The sequence below is a fragment of the Xiphophorus hellerii genome, chromosome 14 (assembly GCF_003331165.1).
Source record: "Xiphophorus hellerii strain 12219 chromosome 14, Xiphophorus_hellerii-4.1, whole genome shotgun sequence".
In the NCBI taxonomy this organism is placed as follows: Eukaryota; Metazoa; Chordata; class Actinopteri; order Cyprinodontiformes; family Poeciliidae; genus Xiphophorus; species Xiphophorus hellerii.
Window position 1 is genome coordinate 17,745,270 of NC_045685.1, and position 20,628 is coordinate 17,765,897.

Sequence of the window (20,628 nt, forward strand, 5' to 3'; positions counted from 1 at the left end):
TGTTTCTTGTAGTTGGTGACCAGGTTTTATAAATTTCAAGAGGAATTTTAGGCCATTCCTCGGTACAGAAACTCTTTCTCTCTTTTGTTTTCTGTATGTTTGGGATATGTAGCCTGGATTAGCCTACCCATGACAAAAATGATTCTTCTTTAGACACTACGCTGGAAAAACCATTCATTTTCAGATAATGGCATTTCTTTGAGCATATACTCCAGTTAAAGATTAATTAGTTACTACATTACATTTCAATCACAATTATTGCGATTAATTATTTTAGCCCCTAATACTGTGAGAAGCTTACAAAGCCATGAGTTCATTTGCAAATACTTTAAAGGCCAAGTAATCTTGGAGTATCTGAATGTCTGAATTTGAAAAGAGTAAAATAATTTTAACTCCAACCTTAGGTCAGACAGCAAGGACAGAAAATGTGTCTTGTCATGGTGCATTTGAACATCTTTCATGTCTTTTCAAGAGAGAGAGAGAGAGAGAGAGCGACAGAGAAACACAAAACTAACGGACAAAGCAGATCTCCTGAGCTGAGCCAGAAAACCTGAGAGGTCCAGAAGGATGAGGCTGCCCTGAACCCGACCGGAACCTCAGAACAGTTCCTCCGATGGGCAGACCGGCCGGTTCTCGATCACTGAGCTGCAGGAATCCCAAAGGAAAATCACTTCTGAAGGGAAGAGATGAAACACACACTAAGTGGCTGTTGGAGCACAACTGAACCCAACATGGACGTTGGGTTTCTGCTTCTGTTTGTGCACAGAGAACCAACACGCATCACTCTGTTAGTAACATTTGAATTTTATTAGTTTTTTCCTAAAGTTGATTGTTGAGAGGAGCAGGATGGACCATCACCTCACAGGTTTGTATTAATGGGGTCACTGTTTAACGAACAAGTTTAGCATTAGCTAGCATGTCGTCAGTCAGTTGACTGTTTATCACAGCCTGATGAAATAAGTTATTCTAACTCGCATCTCTCAATGTCTTAATGATTAAACGCAGGTGAGAGAAAATGCCCGAAACATCGATATTGGTAACTAGCAACAATAAAGCGGTTTTATTCACGGTAAAATCATCAGCTCTCGGTAAGAAAAGCAGAGTTTCTCTAAATGAGACGAACATGGTGAACAATACGGACACCAGAACGGGATTTTCCTAATATATATGTTTCATGAAAATCAATAAATAGCAATTCATAGTTCGCTTGCAAAGGACAAATAAAATAATTTTTTCCTATTTTGGTCACAATCAGAGGAAAATGAAGATGTAGCTGCATATATATTCCTTTATTTAATCAGGTAAACCCTGTTGAGATCTAGATCTCATTTTCAAGAGGGACCTGAGCAAAAAATTTGCAATACATAGCAACCTGGTTACAAGATAAAAACAATTAATACATATGCACAAGTATAAAACAATAAAAACAATTTAAAAACAATGACACTGTTTCATAGAATCTTGTTGCCTTTCGTTAAGAACTGCTCGAAATAAGTCCAGTGAAATAATTTCCGACATCTTAAGTTCAGACTGCAACTGATTCCACGCTGTGGGGGCCAACACACTGAATGCCTGCTTCCCTTTTTCAGTTCGAAAGCGTGGGACATGCAGAAGAATAATGAATCCATGAAGACAAACTATAAGCCGTTAGAAATGAAAAAGCAGCGAGTTGAACGGGAGGCAGCGTGAGCTACACAAACCATGCGCTAAAATAAAACCTGATGGCTGCAGACGCCGCAGCCCAACTGCAACAATAATGTCCAGTGTAGAGACCGTTACCATCGAAGCCTTGGAGGCGGTGGTCGACCGCCTTTTCATCAACATGACCCCAGAGGAGTGGTTGGGACTGGCAGCTGGAAACCCAGCACCCAGCACCACCTGCACTCTGGGGGAGATTTATGGAGACATCTTGGAACTGTTTTCATCCAACGTTCTGGAAAATCTCCACAAGCAAACATTCACTACTGAGACCTTGGAGGCGGCAGTGGGAAACAGAGTACCCGAAACCTTAGCTGGAATCATGGACGTCGACGGAGACTACCGTACCGAGCACACCGAGAATTTTAAACTGGCTCATTGTGAAATATCTGTTGGATAGAATTTATCACAGCTTGGACTCTGATGATCCTCCAAGAAATCATGTCGACCAGGCACCTTGTAAATCCATAATGATCAGGTATATGGTTGAGGAAACCAACTTGATCATAGAGGACCTCATGGTTAGATTGTGTGCATCCAATGAGGAATCCAAGAAAGTAGCCGTCGACAACCCAGTTCAGCCTAAAGAGCTTGCAGATCCTGAAAAAGAGATGCAGAACAAAACTGCTGAGCCTAAATTGAAGCTAAAAGGTAAACCAGGGAAGATCAAGAAGTTTTTCATCAATTTTTCTCGGAAACATTCTTCAAAGGTCGCTCCAATGAGCATACCAGAAATGTCTCCAAATGAAAACTCTGCAGAAGGTTCTACTGATATTACACTGGAGCAAAAATACGAACGTGAAGAAGAAGAGGCTGAACCCACTGAAATCACCAAAGCAACGACTGAGGAGATACAGCTCAGAAAAAGGGCCATGATAAGCCTGGTCATCGATCTGATTCAGAGGATTATCGAGAAATCAGGACAGTTATGTTACCCTACAGAAAAATTTAAAGCCATAGTCGATCGTCTGTTTGAAAAACTCTGGATTGAAACTGAACCCAGAGTCCTCAGGATGAGTCCAGAAAGGATCGAACGACAGGGCAAGGCCATTTTCAAAGACCTGATGAGAGAATGCAACAAGGCAGAAAACATCCTGCTGCTCCTGGAATCAGAGAAACCGATATTTGAGAAAAATATCCTCTCGACAATCGGAAACCATCTTCAGTCACGGTGCAATACGCTGAACTTGATTAGAGAGGCTTTTAAAGAAGCAACCGAAAACCTCAGAAAAAGGTTTTCTGTATAAAGCACAGGCTTTATATTTGGATTTAAATGAATTACAGCCTCTTTGAAAACCCAAAAACTGAGGAAAAATTAGTATAGTTAGGTAATTTTAAACGTAGGTGGTAGTTAGGTTAATTTAAACTTAGTTAGGTAATTTTAAACGTAATTAGTAGTTAGCTCTTTTTATACTTTGGTAGTAGTTAGGTCAATTTAAACTTAGTTAGTATTTAAGTAGATAGGTCTTTTTATACTTAGTTAGTAGTTAGGTCATTTTAAATTTGTTTGTGTTTAGTAGTTATATTATTATAATTATCTCACAATGGCATTTATAATAACCTCTTTATAACAAGATAATTATAATGAGGTTATAATTATCTTGTATAATAATGAGGTTATTGGGGTTATTGAGATACTATATTGAGATAGTATCTCAGTATACTGAGATACTATATTGAGTAATCAATATAGTATCGATTAGTATTATACAAGTATAATGCTGTGATTGTATTATAATGAGATACTATCTCAGTATATTGAGATAGTATCTGATTATAATAACATTATAATCAGATACTATCTCAACATACTCAATATATCAGTATTATAATGAGATAGTATCTCATTATACTGTCCTTGGACAGTATATCTCAATATACTATATTGAGATTCTCATTGTAAAATTATCTCATTATAATGAGAAACTATCTCATAGTATATAATGAGATAGATGAGATTAAAAACATTGTCACAATATATTTTGAATGATTACACGACTGAATGGTTAGGACAATTTTTTATTACTTATTTTTTTAAATAGAGGTAATTTGTGAAAGGCTGCACATTTAGACCTATCAGTGTCATGCCTTATTGATCACATTTATTCATTTTATGAATAATGATACTTATGATGTATCATTTGTTTGACTGAAATAAATATATTTAAAAAGTTCAGTCCATGTTGGTTCTGAACCATAATTTATTGGTTCCGTCCAGTATAAATTATGTTTCTTTACTTGGCTTCCATTCGTTTGTATTGCTGAAACTCTGACCTTTACCCTGAGCCTGACCCCTGACTTAAGGCAAGGCAGATTTATTTCTACAGCACATTTTCAGCAGCAAGGCAACTCAAAAGTATTTTACAGGATCGGGAGGAGAAACAACCAGCAACGTGAACTCAGATAAACGTTGGGTTGCTGTGGCTATGTAAGAGGAAAAAGAATAAAGATAAAACCCCAGATGTCTGTCTTTGCACATCCAGAATGAGAGAGAGCATGTCTGGTTCTGGTTCTGGGGATCAGAGTAAATTGATCTCAACCCTTTGAAAAAGATATGGAAAGCACTTAAAAGTAAGGTTTGTGCCAATGAGCTATTGGAATAATTATTTTTCCCACTTGCAAAAGAATCAAAATATCATAAAAGTAAAATAAATTTATAGGGAAAAAAGTAACAATTATTTTAGTAATTAATTATTCTGATGAAGCATATAAAAGAAATTGCCACATTCTTCAGATTTTTCATTTGACCCCTATGTGGTTCCAAGAGGAAGTTTGGGGTCTAAAGGAAGAGCATTGTGACCAGAACCACCTCAGTGGACTACATTAAATAAGGGGAAGAAAATAACTTTTATACCAAAGCTGCTCATTATTTAAAATACTAATACCACTAAAATAATTCTGTAGTGTTTTTAAAACTACTTTGAACATAAACACCAGGAATAAGTGTTTGATTTCAGCTGTGAATTTATTGATAACAATGGTCCAATAAATAGCTTCACATAGATGGTTTCAGAACTGCTCAACATCCATTCAGTGCTTTTTTCGCCTCCCACTTCAAACAACTGCTTTCCTTATTAACAAAACAAGGCTAAAGGTTACAGACTCCATCAGGTCACAGAGAAAAGACCAGCCCGTTTCAGGAAAAAAATGAAAAGATAAAAAGCTGCTGTCATTCTGCTTGTACTGGCTACAGGAAGAGAATATGAAATGCTTTAGTTTGCTGGTCAGAAACTACAAGACAAGAGAGATTTTTTTTTTTTTTTAGCAGAATGTCCAAAGAATCTGGGTTGAAAACATTGAAAATCTCCCCCAGAAACTAAAGCAGCCTCCAGAAATTCTTCCTCCTGCATCTGGATTATTTTTTCTGTGGATGGGTTTAGTTAGTGAGCGTGGGGTCTGCCGCGGCCTCTGCCCCTGCCGGCGCCACCTGGAGGTCCGTCCATGCTGCTGCGGGGGTTCTTGATCGTCTCGTCGACCGACAGGATGAGGCAGGCCGCCTCCGACGCCGCTGTCAGGGCGTTGATCTTCACGATGGACGGCTCCCAGACGCAGGCGATGAAGTTGTCGGTGATGTCCTCGCTGGTGATGTCCACGCCAAACCAGAGGCCGCCCTGGAGTGACAGAAAAATTAATGCAGCTCTAGGAAAAACCGTAACCAAGAGCAGAAATGCATATTTTGATAGTTTTTTTCCACAACAGTGTTGGAGCTATACTAAGAAAAGTAAAAAATAAATAAATAAAAATAAAGTCATAAAATGGCAACAAATTCATATTACAAGAAGTTGTATGAGAATAAAGTTATAACATTACAAGAATAGAGACATACAATTACGAGAAGTCACACGACAATAAAGTTTAAATGAGAAAGAATAAACTTGTATGACAATGAAGTCATATTATGAGAATAAAGTTGCAATACGATGACTTTCTTCTCGTATCATTTAAACTTTATTCTTGTTTGATTCCATTCTCGTAGTATTTTTCTTTGTCGTAATTTTAATAACTGATAGTCTTGTAAACTTGGTTTAATTGGGGATCAAAATTGTGACATTTTCAGTTGGTGCAGTTCACTTTCACACTGCTCTTTGTCAAAAAAACCAAACTCATTGAAAAACCTGTTCCCCTCCTCACCAGTGGTGGCGCTGCACCAAGAACTACTGAAGGAAATGACAGAAATCTCTGAAGAAGACACTGGTTAATGTTCGCTCTTCATGAAATGTAAACAAATTGCATCAGATTTTAGTGGTTGTGGGATTTCTCTTTTGTCTTTTAAACGGCCCGTCTCTCCCGCTAGATTAGCGGGTTTGTTTTGATTGTATTTACCCACAATGCCCTGCGCTTTAGTCATTTCCTGCATTAGGAGCGGTCTCCAGTCCACTTGGTATTTCACATATGCATTCAAACTGAGCCACAGTTAAAAACCTCGAACTGATCCGAGTTCAAGGCTTTTAAATGGACCAGTTAGTTTTTTCGGTCCACAGAGATCAATTACGCATTCACACCTCCACAAATGAACTGGACTTTCTAGAGAAACAAACTAGAGTTTGATTAGAGCGGACTAAACAGGGCCTTCAATCTTAAAGCTTCGTTTCCTACCTGCGCATGCTTTGCTCGCAGCTTGTTGAGGATGTTGGTGGCGTCGAAGCCGGCGTTGTCGCACAGCTGTCGGGGGATGATCTCCAGGGCCTTGGCGTACGCTCCGATCAGCAGCTGCTGCTTCCCGGGAATGGTTCTGGAGTAATCCCGGAGGTACTTGGACAGCTCCATCTCTATGGCTCCTCCGCCTGCGACGATGGAGTCATTCTGGAAAGAGACGACACACGACATGTTCATCTACATCTGGATACAGTCAGATCATGAGGATATTGCTGCAGCTCTTCACCAACTTTATACATCTACAGTAACTTATTATTCCCAATTATCCTTTGCTAAACATCTCAGGAATAAGGAGGTCTGAACTTAAAAGCACAACACACTTTTCAGACATTGGTCAGCACTGGAGACAAATAAAATGAATTATTTAGTCTTTGTAAACAAAATTTCTCTTCAAGAAAAGATTTAGTTGAGACCAAAGCACAAGACTTTAGACTTTAGTCATCCTCTTTTTGGTAGAAAGAGAAAAACGATAAATGATGCAAATGGAAATTATTGAGCTTATTTTAATTGATCATGTTATCAATTGATTAATTGCAACAGGCCTGGAAGTACCAGACATGATCTTTGCAGCATGTAAACAACCTGGTCTCTAAAGTGAACCACTACCAGTCATAGACGAGCTCAAAATAGAGAACCGAACCTTGATGGCTCTGCGGACGATCATGATGGCGTCGTGCAGCGATCGCTCCGTCTCCTCTGTGAACTGCTCCGCTCCGCCTCTCAGGATGATGGTGCACGTCTTCGCCTTCGGGCAGCCCTTAAAGAAGTTGTACCTGCGAATAAAAAGAAGAAATGTTACCCAGAGTACCACTTCCTTACAGACTCAAAACAATCACCAGACAGAACATTTCTAGAACCAAGTCCTTCAAATCAATGAAAAAACCACCAGCAGGAAATCTCTCTCACCTCTCTCCTCCCACCTGCACCTCCTCAAACAGCTCGCACTGCCCCAGAACGTCGTCCGTCAGCGCGCTGACAGACGTCTGGATGGATCCTCCACAGGCCTGCAACACAAACCAGTTAGAGATCCTTCGGTTCAGAGCAGCCGGTTCAATCTGCCCAGTCTCACCATCATGGTCCTCTTCAGGTCCTCCTCTTGCACCCTGCCGGCACAGAACAGGTCTCTGTCGGCGAAGTACTGCGTGGCCACGTCCCCGATGGGCAACTTGGACAGAACCACCTTGGCTCCTGATTGGTAGATCTTCTCCAGCTTGTCGTACAGGATGTTCCACTCTGCGTCCACGATGGCCTGGTAGTCCTGTGGGGGAACGTTGCAGACGTCATGCGAAAGACCAAAAAGAAATACTGATTTAAGGAGTTTAATGCTGAGACGAAGGCCGACCTCCACTGATTTCACACGGACTTCGGCGTTGTCCTTCTCGGCCTTCAGCTCCAGCTCCACATTGAGCAGCGCGATCTTTGGGTTCTCGTAGCGTTTGGGCTGCATCTCGAAGCCGGCGTAGGAGAACGTCTTCTTGAATGCAACACCAGAGACCAACTGGGAATCCTGAACAGAGAATTTCGTACAGAATTTAATTTCACAACTAACATTTAATCCAGGGTTCGCACATTTATTCCATAATAAGATTCAAGCACCTTTCAAAAATTTTCAAGGTAAGTTTTTAGACTTTTCCAGCACCATACACTGGAAATAAAAGCAATACAAAAAAAAAGTCAACTTTAATTCACAATTATGATAATTATGATGACTGTTAACCTCTGGAGATGATGATGCAAAGAAAGATTTTACATAAAATCAAGAATCAAATTATGGACCATCGTCTTCATGACACTGTCTTACAAAAACAGAGTGTCTTCAGTCAGAGGCTTTGTCAAATTCGCTGTGATACAGACTTCTACAGGACACCTTTCCTGCCCACAATCATCACCATGACTCTGAGGAAATTTAAATTAATTTAATATACAACATTTAATTTCCTTTGGAATCAGTAAAGTATTTTTTGATTGAACTACATCATTTATTATTGTAATTGTTAATGTCTTGTGGTAGTATCTACATTCTGCAGCAGGGACAAACTGAATTAAAATATAATATTTTGAAAATTTTCTCTCACACTGCATCTAAACCTGACTGGTCTGAGAACAAAACATTATTTAACAACAAATCCCCTAATTTCAATAATGTTTAACGTACAAAATATAAGATAACCTTTATTTCAATTACACAGATCAATAATGAGTCATGAGGAATAATAAATATTCATTATATTGAAAGAATTCTAACAAACTGTGTTAAGGTAAATTACCTTCCTGATCAAATTAAATGCTTAAACACAATAAACAAAGAAAGCTACAAAAGTATCTAAAAAAAAAACGTCATTCTATGTTTTGTGGCATTTAGCAAATAGAAATAATTTTGGTAATTGTAACTAAGCTGAAAGAAGAGAAGTTTAGTCTGATTTAACTTCAGACATTACGAAAAAAAATGTTTTTTTGGTGTATGAAAACATCTGGTTTCAACTACACCAAATGTATCCTTTTAATCGGACATTAGATCACACTTTATTATGAAAAAATGTAGTTTCAATATTAAGCACTTTCCAAACCTTAAAAACACCTCAATGAAATTGAAGCAGCGATAAGGAACCAGACATCTGAAACTGAACGGCGAGCACCAACCTCCAGGGCGCCTCCCTGCACCTTCTTGATGCCGATCATCTTGAGAGACAGCAGCTCATCCAGAGACATAACGGCGTCCACCACCATCTTGGAGAAGAAGCCCTTCTCACCGGCGATCAGCTTGGAGTTCAGCGCTGTGGCGGCACATTTCTCCAGCAGCTGCCTCTGCTCCCTGAGAAAGTTTAGAAAACATTTACAACTAAACCAAACAGGAGAAGGGGATTTACTTAGTTTAAGAGCCATTAATACGGTTTCTGCAGGTGTCAGACATTTTTAAATACCATTATGAATGACATTTAAGATCTGTATTACAACAGAAATATGCAAAAGAAGAGTAGCGCCAAGGTTTTTTGCACATAATGAATGTAACATCGCACAAACGTGAACCAGCGTCGAAGATAAACACTTAATATCCATGATAGACACAGAAAAGTCATCTCGCTAGCAACAGTATATTAGCAACTAGTTAGCAGTAGCCTCAAAAGCCTCAAATCATAGAACACAATGAATATGTCTGCAGGTGACTCAAACTTTTGCTTGACGGAAAAGTCTCAAGAAAAATAAAGTATATGCACTATACAAGAGTAAATAAAAAAATTAAGACAAATGTAGGACTTTTTTAAGGCCAACTTTGGGTTTTTGAATTAATTTCAGCCATTTTAAGGCCTTAATTTTAGATACGTGAATTTATGTCCTCATATGTGAGGACATAACAAAGCAATGGTATATTAGCTAGCAATGGTATATTAGCAGCTAGGAGCTATAGCCTCAACTGCCTCGTATCACAGAAAGAAGTGCATACCTATTCAAATTTTTACAAAACAGTAAAGTCCCATGAAAAAAAAACTACATAAAATAAATTAGATAAAATAGTTCTGCTACAACAAAATTTAAGAAATTTTTTTTCAATTAATTTAAGACTTTTTTTGAGGGATAATTTTCAATCTATGAATAGAAGATATTTTAAGGGATGCGCGGACACCCTGTTTAAAGACTCACTGTTTGTCGTCTTTCTTCACAGAGACAGCGATCTCCTTGATTTTGCTAACAGCGAGGTTGGTGGCAGTGCGGAACGCTCTGATGATGGTCTGAGGATGGAGACCCTCCTCCACATACGGCTTCAGCTGCTTCAGGAACTCGGCGGCGAGAAGGGTGACGGATGTGGTACCGTCTCCAACCTGGAGGAGGATTCGGCGGAAACAGAAAAATTAAAACTTCATCCAACTTTAAATGTGAAATCTGCCGACCTGGAACTCACCTCGGCATCCTGGGAGCGGGCGATGTCCACCAGCGTCTTGGCTGCAGGATGAACCACATCCAGAAGTTTCAGTATGGTGGCGCCGTCGTTGGAGATCGTGGCTTTACCTGGAAGAACAAACACATTTTAAAAAACTATAATAAAACCACAAGAGACTGAGCCAAAATAACTAATTTCATCTGTTCTCACCTCTTCCATCCACCATCAGCTTGTCCATCCCCCGGGGCCCGAGGGTGGTCCTGACAGCCTCAGAAATCACCTGCAGGGTGAAACATCACCACTATGATTAAGAAGGAAGTCACTTTAAATCTCACATTACTTTAATAGTTTCTTTTGACACCTAAAACTTAGTTCCAAACACAAATAGTGAATGGAAGTAGTTGAAAATCCCACTTTAACACATTTCCTTGTTTTTCTGACAGCGACTTCTATTTTCTTAAAAGGCCTAAGCTTGATTACACCTTTCACAAATAAATTATATTAATGTCATTACACAGACAGTAGACAGGATATTTTATCAGATAACTTGTTTGATTTAACTAAATTATGGTAGATTTAAAAATGTTGGTGAAACAACATCAGTTATTGATTCAATGTTTCAGAAACAATGTTTAGAGCGGAATTAACCACACACTGTCTGAATGCATCACTTAATTTATGCCAAATTGAAACAATTTATGGACTTTTCAGCATCACGTTACGTCAAGGTTTTATGTTTCAGTTGTTTTAGCCACAGTCGGTATAATTGCTACTAACAAAAGCCACTAATAGCGCTTGTCATTTTTTGTGTGTATGTAAATGCATTAATACTTTTACTCAAGACTACCAAAACATGTCTACCTGGACCGTTGTTATAAACAAACAACAATAAGAGGATACATTTCGTAAATAATGAAGGATAGGACAGAACAGGTGCAGTCTTCCACTCACCTGGCAGGCATTGATGTTACTGATGAGCTGGGGAATGCCCTGGGATGAGTCTGTCCCCTCTTTCAGCAGGATAACCGGTGTGGGCTGCAGGAAAAAAAGCCAGAAAAATCAAGTATCAGATAACTGACAACATAAAAGTAAAACTGGGAAAGAAGGGTGTTGAGTTTAACTCATGTGATGCAGCTGATTTCCTGTCTGTTCATAACATTTACAGCTATGTAAACACCAGCTGGTTCCTTTGATAATTTGATTTGGTCAAACTTGCAACTTAAATATGCCTTACAAAGGCAATCGGACAAAAGGGGGAACTCCTACGTAGAGCACCTTAAATCAAAGAATTAGATGCAAAGTTATAAAAGAACTAAAAAAATAATCAAATTAAACTTTCCACAATGTGAAAAACTTGCAAAACGTGAGACAAACTGTGTTCGGTTATATTTATAAATCCGTTTATTTGCAACAAGCTAACGGACATCGCCATTCGCATCACATACGCCCATTGATTGCAGGATGCTAACACCTTCGGGGCTAACAATAACATCTTAATTTAAGTAATTTCAATATAATAGCAGCTTTGCAGCACATCTAATTGTCAGTCACATCTAATTAGAACACCTCCGACGTTAATGACGGCTGATAAATTAAAGGATGGACACGGATTATGATTTGATTTCGGGGCTTCAATGCTAACTCACTCACCATCATCTTCGCAGTTCTTTCGAGAAGCTTTCACCGGCATGCGATCCCACAATGCTTTGCGACCGTTACGTTTGTTTGGGGCTGCGTTCAAGAGCAGGGTTATAATTTACATCCCTAACATGAATTACATTGTGAATGACATTTATATTTGCACCACACTCGCTGATACTCTGTAAAATAACACATTAAGGCAAATCGAGACATCATATAGTCACTGTTGGGGGCAAGCCATTGAACATGTTTCTTTAAAATAACTTAAAACTCCCACAGATTTGTATTGCGGCAACAGTTATTCTTTCATACTCGGTAGAGGGTAGTTTATTTACAAACTATTTTAATTTAATCTTTTTTAATTGGTGATCAAATTAAATAGGATCATTCCTTACAGTCTCATTTCCCACTTTTAAAATAGCAGCAAACTGTAACAAACACAGTTTTGTACTGCTTTTGAACATATCCCGTGGTCGCGGAAGCAGGGTGTGGAGCTCAATCCGGAGTGAGCTCGATATAAGGATAAGGATATGTGGCGGTGGGCGGATCACTTGCTGACATAGGGCTTGGCATCGCCGCCGCCTCCTGGAAGGATGCGCTTAACAACAAACCAAGCGCAACACATGCATTGGGCTGGAAATAGCGCGGAGTTTAGAAGCTGTAGACACAGCAGTGGCGGGAGAAGCCAAAACTACATTGTGTTTTAACATTTTAAATTGTGCTAAAGTTAAAAAGGAATTGAGGGAGGATTTCAAGATGGATGAGTTCGGAGTTTATGCTATTTTTGGGGTAAACGGACCGCCTCAAAGGTTGTTGAGGTAGGATAGATCTTCCACGGGAGTTATTTAACAGCTGGCTGTTACTGTGGGTTTTTATTGTTCCTTATTTGTACCCATAGGTTTCTTTTTTTGTTGGGAAAACATAAATCTGTTTTTTGTTTTGTTGGGAACTAAAAGCTCAGTTTTTGCATTCATTTTACTTGTCTTTTTGTTGTCAGAGCGGAGGGGTCGTGCAGAGTGTCTGCTGCAGTTCCTCCATCTGTCCGCCAGGTGGTGCTGTTCAGCAGCGGACCGTGGGGGGAAAGGATCTGCCTCAACGCGGAGCTTATCAACGCTGATCAGATTCCCATCACTATTGGAAAACTGACCCCTTATAACAAGTAGGTACACTTTGTACATTTGCTCTGTTACTAAGAAATGGAAAATATGTTTTTATGGGTAGTTTCGATTTTCCTAGATCAATTAAAAACTAAAAAGTCAGAAATTTGATACACATGTAGAGTATTTGTGATATGGTTTAATGTCACAACAGCAGCTTATATCAGTTTAAAATTGTTAGCTTTTCTGCATGTTAGAGGTTTAAGAGCTTTTCGAATGTAATGTTTGCCTGACCTGGACAAGAATGAATTCATGCCACATGTTTTGTGTTTTTCCTTCCCTATTTTGTATTAAAATCATGTATTTAGGTGTCTCTCATGGGAGCAGTGGGAAGAAGAAACCTGGAAAGACGTCGTCACACTGAATGTTTCTCTGGAGGGAGGAAACCTGGTAACACACATTTAATCGTTCACAAGCGTTAATAGGGGGAGGATGTCTTTAATCAATGACGGACTAACCAAACTTTTGTTTGTATTTCTTTTCAGACAAACTCACAACCAGAGCTGATTATAGCTGTGAATGAATACACACCAAAGGTAGTTTATTTATCATTCACTCAGAGCAGATCAGCTTGAAATAATGCATAAATCAGCTTTTTGGTGGTTTATCTATGCCTTGCTATATTTTTCAATATGAACTAAAAACTCCAGAAGGAATGCCTCAAATATTTTGGAACCTGAAGCAAGTAGCAAACCTGAAATTATCTCATTTTGTGCAATTTTACGTTTTTTTAATTCAGTTTAAACCTTCATTCTGCTATCTGTGTGTTGTTGTCAATAAAATGTTAGCTCAAGTATTTTAGTTTAAATTTTTTTCAACTCAACTTTTAAGGAAGGTGGAAAAAAAAATGTAATTATGGTATTTTAACACAGGTGTGTGCACTCTTTACTTTCCTGGTAGTCATGTTTAGTTTGTCTCATAAACACTGTCGCATCAGAATCCGACAGCTCCCCTCGCAGACCGAGAGCTCAGCGGCAAGAGAAAGAGAGAGCGATCGGCCGAGGAAGACGATGGCGACAGGACATCAAAGACGAGAGGAGAAGAAAACATTTGTCCAAATGGAGTTAAGGAGAAGGCGACGCCTGTTCGAAAAGGCAAAAGTCAAGTCAAAAGCCAGAAACTGTTTGGTACCGGAGCAGACGCCTCCGAGGTGAAGGCAGCAGGTGAGGAAGGAAGAGTTTTCTCATCGTTATTTACATCTAGGAGGAAGATTTTTAGTATAGTACAGTAGAACGCAGTCATTAGATGTTTGGGTTGCTCGATACGAAGGTGTAAAGTCAGGCTCGTCTCTCCTTTCTGCTTCTCTTTGCCGTCTTTTCCAGCTAATGAACCAGGAGTGACGCCTCCTCAGAACGCAGCCAGGATGAAGAGTCGGCAGACCAAGACTCCCACACAGACATGTGCGTTTATTTACGCAACACATAAGATGTAGATGAGCGAAGGTTGAGACCAGAAGATTTTTATGTAAAATCTGGTATTTCATACTTTAATAAGGTTCCTTTGAAAGAGAAACAGACCCACAGCATCACAGACCCTCCACCATACTAAACAATGAGCATTAGCTGTGAGCTGCCAACGTTAGTTTCAGCTCCAGGGGTTTAAAACTTTTTATAATTATAACTCTTATTGTAGATGATGACATAATCAGGTGACATAGCAAGAAATAACAATCAGGCAAAAGAAAATGTTTCCAAATAGTTTTCCTTCAATGTAAAACTTATGAAGCTTTAACAGAAACTGCAGGTGTGTGTCTGAGTCTGGTGAATTTTTGGTTAAAACATGTTTGTTCTTCATTTAGAGAATCCAGAAATTTTACTTAAGAGTTGCAGTACTTTATAATGAAATTACTCAAGTAAAAAACTACAGCGTACTAGAAATAATCCTAAAAGTAATTTTAAAACAAGCTATTCAAGTAAATGTAACTAGTTACTACCAACTCTGTATATCGCACTTCATTATGAGTTCTTCCTCCGCCCACAGCCTCTCTGGTCGGCCCGTCGGGACGCTGGGGTCAGACTTTATGTCCCATCGACGCTCAGACGGCCATTTTAATTGGCGGTCAGGGAGCCAGGATGCAGTTCTGCAAAGACCCGATGTGGAAACTCTGCACAGGTTCGCTCCACGCTGCCCTGCGTTTGGAAATGCCTCTTTGAGTCCGAATGTTTTCGACGGGTATTAAAACTGTCTCTCCATGCAACAGAGGATTTGTCCTGGGTGGCTGCGGAGACTCTGGCGGAGGGCCCCACCCCCGAAGCCCGAATCGGCCACTCGGCCATCTTTGACCCCGACTCCAAACGGATCTTTGTGTTCGGAGGCTCCAAGAACAAGAAGTGGTTCAACGACGTCCACATCCTGGACACTCAGAGCTGGAGGTGGACCATGGTGGAGGCGAGTAAAGCATACACACAAAAAGTATTCAGACCACTTTAACACTTCTACGTTTTCTCACAACCACAAATTTGCATTTTCAAAATGTCTGAAAACTGTGGCATCCCCACATCATTACGCTGCCACCACTAAGCTCCACAGTGGATGTAGTGGCATTAGGTTCCACACAGGTGAATTTAATTGAAGGTTTTTATTTAGGGAAAGCTAATTAGCAGCTGAAAATGCTTGAATCTCAATTAGGTGCTTTCAAGGTTTGGAAAGTTCTTGATTTCTGTATAAAGTCATTGAAAGTTCTTAACAGAAACAACAGATAAAATGGATACTGAAGTCTCAAGCTTAGCTGAAACCAAACCACCAGACTGAAGACTTTTGTCATCTAATTTTTAGTAGTAAGAGAGATTGAGCTTGTTTTAATTTATCATGCGATTAATTGATTTATTGCTTATTGGGTTAGTTGCTAAGTCAAGTTTATTTGTATCGCACATTTCACAACAGGGCATTTCAAAGTGCTTTACATCATAAAAAAAGAAAGATACAAAGTCCTGCCACTGAGTCAACAATTCAAACATTACATTTTGCAATTGTCACACATCAAATTGTTGATTAATGTTTCATTGATTATGTATAAAAAGCATCTCTAAACAGCTGGATTTTTAGGTAAGATTAGAAGGGAGTCAGTGTTTCAGCTGTTTTGTAATTTTCTGGAAGTTTGTTCCAGATTTGTGGTGCATAGAAGCTGAATGCTGCTTCTCCTCGTTTGAAGACCAGAACCAGAGCAGAACCAGAACCAGAAGACCTGAGAGGTCTGGAAGGTTGATACAACAGCAGCAGATCTTTAATGTATTGAGTTGCTAAGCCTTTCAGTGATTTATAAACTAACAACAGTATTTTAAAGTCTATTTCTAGGGAGCCAGTGGAAGGACTGTAGAACTGAGTGATGTGCTCTAACTTCCTAGTTTTAGTCAGAACACCAGCAGCAGCATTCTGGATCAGCTGCAGCTGGAAGATTTATTTATTTTTATTTTTTTTAGACACTGCTGCAGTAATTAATGCGACTAAAGATAAGATGGACGAGTTTCTCTAGATCTTGCTGAGACATTAGTCCTCTAATCCTGGAAATGTTCCCCAGCTGATAGAAGGCCGACTTTGCTCAGGTCAGAGTTGATCACTACACCCAGAATTCACTGGGATCTTGTTTTCCAGGCCCAGGGAAAGGTTCCCCCTCTGGCCTACCACAGCTGCAGCATGTTCCGGGGGGAGCTGTTCGTTCTGGGCGGCGTGTTTCCTCGGCCCAACCCAGAGCCCGACGGCTGCAGCGACTCTTTATACATCTTCAATCCCCACCTCTCCATCTGGTACCAGCCCATCGTCACGGGAGAGAAACCCTCTCCCCGATCAGGGTATCAGAACTCAACCCAAACATCCGTTCAAACATGTTTTAGTCTCAAACTCGACTCTTTAGCTGCTTTTGTGTTTTGTTTCCTTCCAGCCACTCGGCCTGTGTGATGCAGGAACGGTACATCTATGTGTTTGGGGGATGGGACACTCCGGTCTGCTACAATGACATGTTCATGCTGGACCTCGGTGAGGCTCATGGCAACAGAACCGAATCTCACTGGGTCTGAATATATATCAAGCTAAAAATTCTGCATTTTAAATTTTTTTTTTTTTTTTTTTAATTAAGGACTAATGGAGTTTTCTGTTGTGAAAACGTCAGGAAAAGCTCCGTCTCCTCGAAGGTACACACACAAAAGTTAAATTTAAATCTTATTATTGTTGTTTTTGTTGGGATAGTTTAAACAAACATGCAGAAAAGAAAAGTTTTGGGAGGATTTTAATTCAAGAAGATGAACATCTGTGTCTGTTGCAGCTGGCATGGCAGTGCAGTTCTCTCAGAAACCAAATTCCTGATCCACGGCGGCTACAACGGAAACAACGCCCTCAGTGACACCTTCGTTTTCGATATAGGTGAGAAGCAGATTAAAAGACAGTTACTTGACTGAAATACTTGAATTTGAAGCTCTAGCTGGGCTTTCAATCATATATAGGTCTACAACTAGCGATTATTCTGACGATAAAAAATCACCACATTCTACATACTTTTCATTTTACCATTTAAGTGTTTTTTATGCAATACTAGATATAAATTCAAGGATGAAAATAAAGACATTCAATTTCTAAACCTATGCTACTTGAGAAGTTTTGGCTAAAATATATCTTTAGACAGAGGTTGTTTTTTTTAATCCTAAATGCAAAATGTATACATATTTTGTACAATTTTGGCTTAATTAAAGCTCTGAATATGTTGATTTTTCAGTCTGTATACTCCAGTTAACAATTAATCAATTACTAAATTAGTTGATGATGATTTCAGTAATTGATTAATCACGATTAATCCAATTAATCGTTTAGCCCTAATCCGAAACATTCTGGTTGGGTTTAATTAGTCATATGAATGACCAGGCCAAAATAAATAAATTTATCATAAATCCCAGCTGTTGTTCAGAACATACAGTCCAGAAGCCGAACTATTGCTAGGATGAGTAAATTTCCTCCAAAAGATTATGTTGAGATTACACCCCGGGGATTTTATAGAAAAAACTTGGACATTTCAGAATTTGAAAAGTCTGAAGTGTGCCAGAGAAAAAAATCAAAATTTTTTTTTTTTTTTTTTAATATTGAGCTCAGAAATTTGCTAGAAAAAAGCAAAAGAATTTCAGAGTTTCAATAAATTTTGCCAGAAAAAACATTCCTAGAAAAAACAGAGAAATTTCTGAGTTTCAAATGGTGAAAATTATTTATTTGTGAAACTTGTGTCTTTCTTAGAAAATTTCTGAGATTAATCTCAAAATTTGAGTTTTTTTCTAGCACATTTTTTGACTTTTAAAGCTCAGAAATGTCTTTATGAGTTTTGTGGTGGAAATTTTACTCCCTGTTTTTCTATCATAAATGACCCTAATACACTATAGTAGCCTGGCTAGTTTATTTAAAAATAAGTAAATAAAAGAAGCATTTTGTCACAGTTCTGACGTGCGGTTCTCATCTCTCAGACACAAACAGTTGGACCGAGCTGAAGCTAGCTCAGCTCTCCCTGCCGAGGGCGGGGCATTCTATCGTCACCATGGAAACGCCCGATCACCATGGTTACTCGGAGGACTCCTCGGTCTCCGCCGGAAGAACTCTGCTGGTGTTCGGAGGCGGAGACAACGAGGGGACGTTTTTCTCCGACGTGACGAGCGTTTCCGTTGAGGAGCTGCTAGCCGCGGCGTAAAGAGCTAGCCTTTTAGCTCCACCCGCTAGAACAGCGGCTCTACGTCGTTTACGTTCCGGGAATTTTATATCTTCGCGATTAAAGTTGAGGTATCTGCTGTTGAAGTGTATATTGTGAGTTTAGTGGAGAGATTTTTTTTAATTTTTATGTGTGTTGTCTTATGTATAAACAAAACCGCATTAAGAGTCAAACTACTGCTTATTTTTCTAAATAAAAAAATCATAATCATTTATTATGCTTTTAAATGTGTATTGAGAAAATATTTTGTATATATGTTTAAAACTTATCTTTGGGAAAATTTGCTTTATTTTCTTGTTTTTTTATTGTGTTATAAATAAGCCATTCTTTCATCAATTTCAGGGTTTGTATTTAAACTACTTTATATATCTAGATACTCATCTGTTAGCTTCTGTTTACACTTAATAAACGTTTATCGGTTAAATTTGTTCTTTTCATGCCTTTAATTTTTGTTTTTCATAAATCTTCATTCAGTGGGTCAACTTTGAGAGCTAATCTAAATCTGCATCGCCTGGTTTTCATAGAAAAACATATTTGTTAATTTACAACAATATTCTATTCAACTATCATTTTAGTGTTTAAAAATATTTTTATTCCTCTTGTTTTTTTAGGTACGGCATTATCTCTCTCCCCGGCTTTCTGTCGCACACATTTAAAGAGGAGTGGCAAAATAACGTTGATTAGCATTTCACCAGGTGGCTATGTACAAATGCATGCTACACCTTTCAGAATTTTATTTGAAAAAAATTTAGAAAGTCGCACTAACAGTTTGACCGACACAAAGTGGTGCATATCAGGGAGACTCCCAGTGAAATACATTGACGTTTGTGGTTGTAAAGTGAGAAATTTCAAATGCTATCCTTTTTTTTTACTTACTAGGTGATAGAAATAATCTTGCCTTTAATAGGTTCTAAAAATATGTAAATATAACCTTAATTTTTATATCAGATTCCACACTTTTTTTAAAATTTAAATTTGTTACCAACACTGTTCTGCTAATGTCAGTAAAAGTCAAATTAAGATTATCTCTCCCTCACAGACTGTGCATGACATTTCTCACTGATTCCCTCCACGCTTTATCAGTTCCTAACAGCTGGATTGTCTATGCTCTGCTGCCTGTAAATCACATTTGAAACTGTATTAGAGAGAATTATGATAAATCTCCTTTTTGATGATTACCAGTCCGCTGAGTTACGGAAACTCAAAAAACTGGAAACACTGATAAGATATCAAATACCTGATGATCTGTGCAGCTTGCTAGGTTTGATGGAACATATTATCAAATACATATGATGTTTAATGGATAGATTATTTGGGAACTTAAACTGACACTGAAAATATACTAGGTAGATAGCGTCGATAGGATCAATTGTAATATTCCAACAGCCTGCAGATGGCGACATTTGTCACTTTTTCCTCCTCCACAAACGATTGACATCCACTTAAAAACTGCGCTAACAAATTGTTACATCTTTCTAAAAAGATATATATGGTTTTATGTTATAATACAAGCTTAATAGAGTACTTTAATGGCACACCTATCCGTGAGTATCCTCCCACCACACGTGGAAGGTGATTTTTTCCCCTTGATTCATCGGGAAATCCTGCCAATTGGATTCCCTCCCAGTCGTTTTGAACCGGTCTCTCAGAGCCCTTCATTTCCTGGATTCGTCTTTTATTTTCTGCCTGTTACATCCTCTTATTGTGTGACTATTTGCGACTCTGCAGATCTCCCAGCTGACAGATCGTGCATCCTTTTTCGTTTTCTTTTCATGGGGGAGACCACATTATGCGAGGCAACCTACTGTTGTTGCTTAGTAACTTGAAAATATCTGAGGCTGCAGTCTGTATTTCACAATTACACGTAGAAACAACAGAGGGCATTTACATTTACAACGGATTCTTAGAGCAGAGGGCCCATA

General features: G+C 38.9%; 2 protein-coding genes across 2 annotated transcripts; one reads left to right on the forward strand and one right to left on the reverse strand.

Moving 5' to 3' along the window:
- Positions 1 to 4,644: 4,644 nt before the first annotated feature.
- cct7 (chaperonin containing TCP1, subunit 7 (eta)) lies at positions 4,645 to 11,973 on the reverse strand. The gene is made up of 12 exons (XM_032583578.1): positions 11,882 to 11,973; positions 11,183 to 11,266; positions 10,442 to 10,511; positions 10,253 to 10,359; positions 9,994 to 10,172; positions 8,995 to 9,166; positions 7,697 to 7,861; positions 7,424 to 7,612; positions 7,261 to 7,358; positions 6,995 to 7,127; positions 6,295 to 6,501; positions 4,645 to 5,309 (listed from the first exon to the last, which is right to left on the reverse strand). The coding sequence occupies exons 1-12, from the start codon at positions 11,885 to 11,887 to the stop codon at positions 5,079 to 5,081; spliced, it is 1,641 nt and encodes a 546-aa protein (XP_032439469.1). The 5' UTR covers positions 11,888 to 11,973; the 3' UTR covers positions 4,645 to 5,078.
- A 501-nt stretch (positions 11,974 to 12,474) lies between these two features.
- krcp (kelch repeat-containing protein) lies at positions 12,475 to 19,130 on the forward strand. Its single transcript, XM_032582001.1, has 13 exons — positions 12,475 to 12,690; positions 12,870 to 13,031; positions 13,338 to 13,419; positions 13,515 to 13,565; positions 13,967 to 14,192; positions 14,352 to 14,429; positions 15,010 to 15,141; positions 15,230 to 15,417; positions 16,621 to 16,817; positions 16,907 to 17,001; positions 17,102 to 17,156; positions 17,288 to 17,385; positions 18,468 to 19,130. Exons 1-13 carry the CDS (start codon positions 12,629 to 12,631, stop codon positions 18,686 to 18,688), a joined length of 1,647 nt encoding a protein of 548 aa, XP_032437892.1. The 5' UTR covers positions 12,475 to 12,628; the 3' UTR covers positions 18,689 to 19,130.
- The last annotated feature ends 1,498 nt before the right edge of the window (positions 19,131 to 20,628 follow it).

Bases quoted from the DNA above. Each gene is read 5' to 3' on its own strand.
- cct7 (XM_032583578.1), bottom strand. The intron at 10,512-11,182 runs GTGAGTGGAAGA...TTCACCCTGCAG, and splicing joins GTAACATCAATGCCTGCCAG to GTGATTTCTGAGGCTGTCAG. The intron at 10,360-10,441 runs GTGAGAACAGAT...TTGTTCTTCCAG, and splicing joins GCTGATGGTGGATGGAAGAG to GTAAAGCCACGATCTCCAAC.
- krcp (XM_032582001.1), top strand. From the start codon at position 12,629: ATGGATGAGTTCGGAGTTTATGCTATTTTTGGGGTAAACGGACCGCCT. The intron at 13,032-13,337 runs GTAGGTACACTT...TCATGTATTTAG, and splicing joins AAACTGACCCCTTATAACAA to GTGTCTCTCATGGGAGCAGT. The intron at 16,818-16,906 runs GTATCAGAACTC...GTTTCCTTCCAG, and splicing joins AAACCCTCTCCCCGATCAGG to CCACTCGGCCTGTGTGATGC.